Source organism: Micropterus dolomieu, linkage group LG22 (genome assembly GCF_021292245.1).
Source record: "Micropterus dolomieu isolate WLL.071019.BEF.003 ecotype Adirondacks linkage group LG22, ASM2129224v1, whole genome shotgun sequence".
Classification (NCBI taxonomy): Eukaryota; Metazoa; Chordata; class Actinopteri; order Centrarchiformes; family Centrarchidae; genus Micropterus; species Micropterus dolomieu.
In genome coordinates, this window is record NC_060171.1 from 2,465,673 (window position 1) to 2,470,114 (window position 4,442).

At 45.7% G+C, this 4,442-nt stretch overlaps 1 protein-coding gene across 1 annotated transcript in view; it reads right to left on the reverse strand.

Moving 5' to 3' along the window:
• The window catches only part of LOC123961519 (receptor-type tyrosine-protein phosphatase beta-like), a 59,685-nt gene that overhangs the window by 30,408 nt on the left and 24,835 nt on the right, over nt 1-4,442 (reverse strand). The window contains exons 6-10 of the mRNA XM_046036988.1: nt 3,661-3,924; nt 2,825-3,088; nt 2,407-2,670; nt 1,203-1,466; nt 845-1,114 (exon numbers count right to left, since the gene is read on the reverse strand). Of these exons, the coding sequence (XP_045892944.1) occupies nt 845-1,114; nt 1,203-1,466; nt 2,407-2,670; nt 2,825-3,088; nt 3,661-3,924 (1,326 nt within the window). The remainder of the gene's footprint in view (nt 1-844; nt 1,115-1,202; nt 1,467-2,406; nt 2,671-2,824; nt 3,089-3,660; nt 3,925-4,442) is intronic.

Here is a 4,442-nt window from a genome sequence, read left to right on the forward strand (position 1 = left end):
AAAGTGAGTTCCCATCTCCCACAGAAAACTCTGCTCTGAACTGAAAACAGCTCGTTTGTAGTCCAGCCGCTTCCCTTTCATCCCTGTGACGTCACAGGGATGAAAGCTAAACACGCCTCACATAACGCTGGCGGAGCGGCTACTCAGAAACAGCGAGCTGCAGCACACAGCTCTCCTCTCCCTTCCAAACACTAGCGACCCTCCAGGCAGTCAGTGGACATAAAGTTGTTCCTGTGATGTAGAGACAGAGCTCAGTTAAAACTTTATGGATACAGATTAATAACTCGCCGCTCTGAAACTCTCGCTCCAGTCCGTGTTGCCGACCGGCTCGGCAACACGTACGGCTGAACCCGAGCCGTTTACCAGCTTCTCGCCGACCCGCCCTTCTCTGCTTCTGATTGGCTAGTAGTCCTTAACTAGGAACTGAGCATGTGCAGCTCCCAACAAAGATCATTTAGAGACAAGATGTATCACTCCATAGCTAAAACGAAGCCTTCAACACAGGCTGAAAAGAGGAGCTGCAGCAATGTGCAGTATGACAAAAAATATGGTGTTTTTTGAAAATTAAACCATGTAAACTTGTTCTGGTACAACTCCTGAATAAGATTGTGAACCTGAAATGAGCAGAATAACACCTCTTTAAATTATAAACACATGAGAGAAAACACTTTAGATCAGCAGATTTTTTTTCTCACTTGCCTTTTGTGTGTTGACATTTTATTTTTTACTTGAAATGTTCAGCCTGTTCTCTTTGCTAACAGTGGCCCTAACACTCCCTCTCAGAAAAGCACAAGACAACAGAGAGACAAGCCGTCTTGACAGAGTTAGAAACAGGAAGCCTTACGTGTCCGAGCCTCTAAGCTGACTCCCAGGCTGTGGACCCCCCCGCTGGTGGTCTGTACCAGGACTCGGTACTTCTTGCCCGGAATGAGGCCGTCAAACCTGTACCTGGTGTGTCCGGAGGGCTGAGAGGAGTTTGTGACCAGGCTGCCTCTTTCATCTAGAAGCTGAAGGACGTATCCATCGGACACACCCAGAGCCTCCTGCCAGCTCACCTGCAGGCTGCAGGTGGAGTGGAGGTCCTCCAGCTGGAGACCCGAGACTGCTGAGGGCACTGAACACACAGACGCAAGGATTATATAATGTACTATGCAACACAATTAAACAGGTATTTTCAGCTGTGTAGAGTCGTGATGTCTCACCTGTGCGTCCGGCGGCCGTGTTGTTGTTCAGCAGCTCTCCACTGAGAGACTGAACCGTGACACTGTACATCTGTCCAGGCTGCAGGGAACCGAACGTCACCTCGTTCTGGTGTTTGGAGACGGGTCGGACGTCCAGCTGTCTGTCCTGTCTGTACAGAAAGACCGAGTATCCGTCCACATCGCCCTGACCGGGAGTCCAGCTCACCTTCAGACTGCTGCTGTCTCCGCTGTTACTGACGTGGATGTTCTTCACTTTACTGGGAACTGAGGAGGGAACAGACGCCGTTTTCATATCCACACAGATTCTTTAGTCTCTGCTGGAGAGCAGAAACACTGACATGCTGAAGCTAGTTATCCAAACATGCACAAAAACAGAATTCATGCCTTTTTATGCAGATAATTTGACTCCCTCTAAAATCAACTTCAGCTAACACTGGAGCTGATGGAAGATCATTCATTTGGTTGTTTTCCAAACTTGGATTCAGACAACTCTCTTACCTGCCACCTATTTCCAGGAAAACCGCCTCAAATAACAAATCCAAAATAAATCAGTAATAACTCCTCAACCATTAGGCCTAGATGCATAATTCTGGTCTCCTCTGATAGGTCAGAAGCTAAATGAACCTATTTATTTTTCTATTAAAGAGTAAATGGAGATGCAATAAAGGAAAAGATTATTTTAATAGCAATATCACCATTAAAACCATCATCCAACTCATTATAATGCAACAGAATATCTTCTAATACACCTGGAATACAAGTGTAACTGTAACTTTGATGAAAAAATATAATATAATATTGAAATATTGATAAAAACAGTGAATATTGATCAATATTCCTGCGACCTAAAGCACTCCGATGCTTTACAGCCGCACAGCTTGAGAACAGAACATCCTACATGGCTGTAAGTGGCTCGTTCTCTTCGTATTGAAGAGACAAATCGATTGGTTTACTGGATGTCTGTAGCTCCTACGGGTCGCCAGCAGAGGCCGATAAAGACCACCTCTTCTTTTCTATTTCATCTTGAGTAGATAAAACAAAGCTAAGACCTAATTGACTTCATCAAGATTGCGGCCCGCGACTCCAATCTCTAATGACACACACAACCGCTGTTTTTGGACTGAAAACAGCTAAAACAGCAACGGTAAGCCAAAATTGATTGTTTTACTTTGGGAAACACCAGTAATATCTCAATGAGTCCGACCTGTACGGCCCTCTATGAACTGGGCCCTCTGGTTGGGGCCACTGAAGGTGGAGACCAGGATCTTGTAGAGCCGTCCAGGCGTGAGCGACGACAGGACACACTCTCCCACGCCGCTGCCCAGAGTGACTGGAGGAAACACCTTCATGTCGTTGAACAGCAGCTGCACCTCGTAGTGATCCACGTCACCTGGGGCGGCAGACCACGTCACCCGCAGGTCCTCAGTACCCTGACCAGCCAGAACCAGAGACTGGACCGGCGCTGGAACTGCAGGAGGGACAAGAGAGGACCTGTTAGCTTTATTTGCCTTTGTTTTGTGTTTAACTAGTTATTTAAGTAGTTAAAATAACTATTTTAAATGTCTTTGTTTCCAGAAGCTGAAGTGAAGCGAGTATCAGTGGGGGGGTCAAAGGTCACTCACAGGTCCTGCCGTCGGTAGAGGCGCTGGTTTCGTATTTCCCGCTCCAGGTGCTCACCAGCACCGTGTAGAGTCTGCCGGGCACCAGGCCGCTAAACACACACTCGTTCTGCGTCTTCAGAACCGTCTTGTTCTGCAGCAACATGTTGTTGTGTTTGATGAACACCTGGTAGAAGTCAAAGTCTCCAGCGGCGTGAAGCCAGTACACCTTCAGGTAGTCGTCCCGAGCAGCGTGGGTCGCCGTCGGGTTCTGGACCTTCGACGGCTCTGAGAGAGAAAAATGCATGAATAAATAATAAGAAATATTTATATTTTATGTGCATTAGACCACATTGAACTTCCATATGTTACAGATTTATTATAGGATTTATTATAGATTTCTCTCCATAAACAGCCCATAACACCATCATTAACCTGTTTTATTGCATTAAGCAGGCCTCTGTTTTGATCAGAAAAATGCTTCGCACATCTAAACTGGAAACCCGAACACATTAAGAAGGATAAATCTATCTTTAAAACTTCTTTAAAACTCCTGATTTCACTTTTTGTTTTCTTTATTTCTTTCATTTTTACTGGAACTGTTTTATTATCTAATGTAAAGATTTTAAAATGTGTTTTTTAAAATTAATATTATTATTATAACTATGTTGAAAATACAATGACGCTAATCGCCAAAGACTCCTCACATTTCTTTATTGTGTAAATATTGTTTGTTACTTTGCACCTCAATGAAAACTGCAGAAGATCATGTGAGATGACTGACAGCCACTAAATGGGCGTTTGACCCTCGGTGGCAGCTGTACACAAACCGGCCTGCAGTCAGTAAGAGATGTACGTACGTGTTCTCTCCTGGACGAAGGTGTGGTTCTGGTGGAGGCCGCTGCGGGAGGTGATGGAGATGTTGTAGAGTCGTCCGGACACCAGAGAGTTAAACACACACTCTGGGCTGGATTTGGACACAGAGACGGTGTGAAGCGTCTTCTCCCGGTCGCTCAGCGTCACCAGGTAACTGTCCACCTCACCGGGAGCCGGACGCCACGACACGCTGAGGAAGTCCATTCGACCGTTGTTACTGACCGTCACCTCGCTCACTGCAGCCGGGACTGAAGGGGGAGAAAGAATAAGTCAGAATAAACTGCAGAGTGTGTTCATGGTGATGAAGGAACATGTGACCCAGTGCGTCTCTCACTGTTATCCTGAAGGAAACTTAAAAACAGGAAGATTCTCAGGCAGGTTCTGTCTCTAAACTGGACGTTTGTCAGATGTTTCTTGTTGCCTTTTAGGCTGATTGATCCAAACATTAAATAGCTCTGCATGACTAGTCTAAGTTTTCCTCCTTGGTTCAAACCTATAAAGACTGCATTTCCTGTTAAAGAGGATAAACCAACATGAAGATCAGAGAGCTGTCTGTGGGAGAAAAGCAAGCAAAAAGAAAGAAACTACTGGTGCACTGAGCAACAGACGTCCAACAGGTCGGCCAAGGAAATCTACAGTAGTTGATGACAGAAATATGGTGAGAGCTGTGAAGAAAACGCCCAAAACATCAGGAAGTGACATCAGCAACGACCTCCACAGTGCAGGGTGAAGGTATCACAATCCACTGCTGGAAGAAGACTCAGAG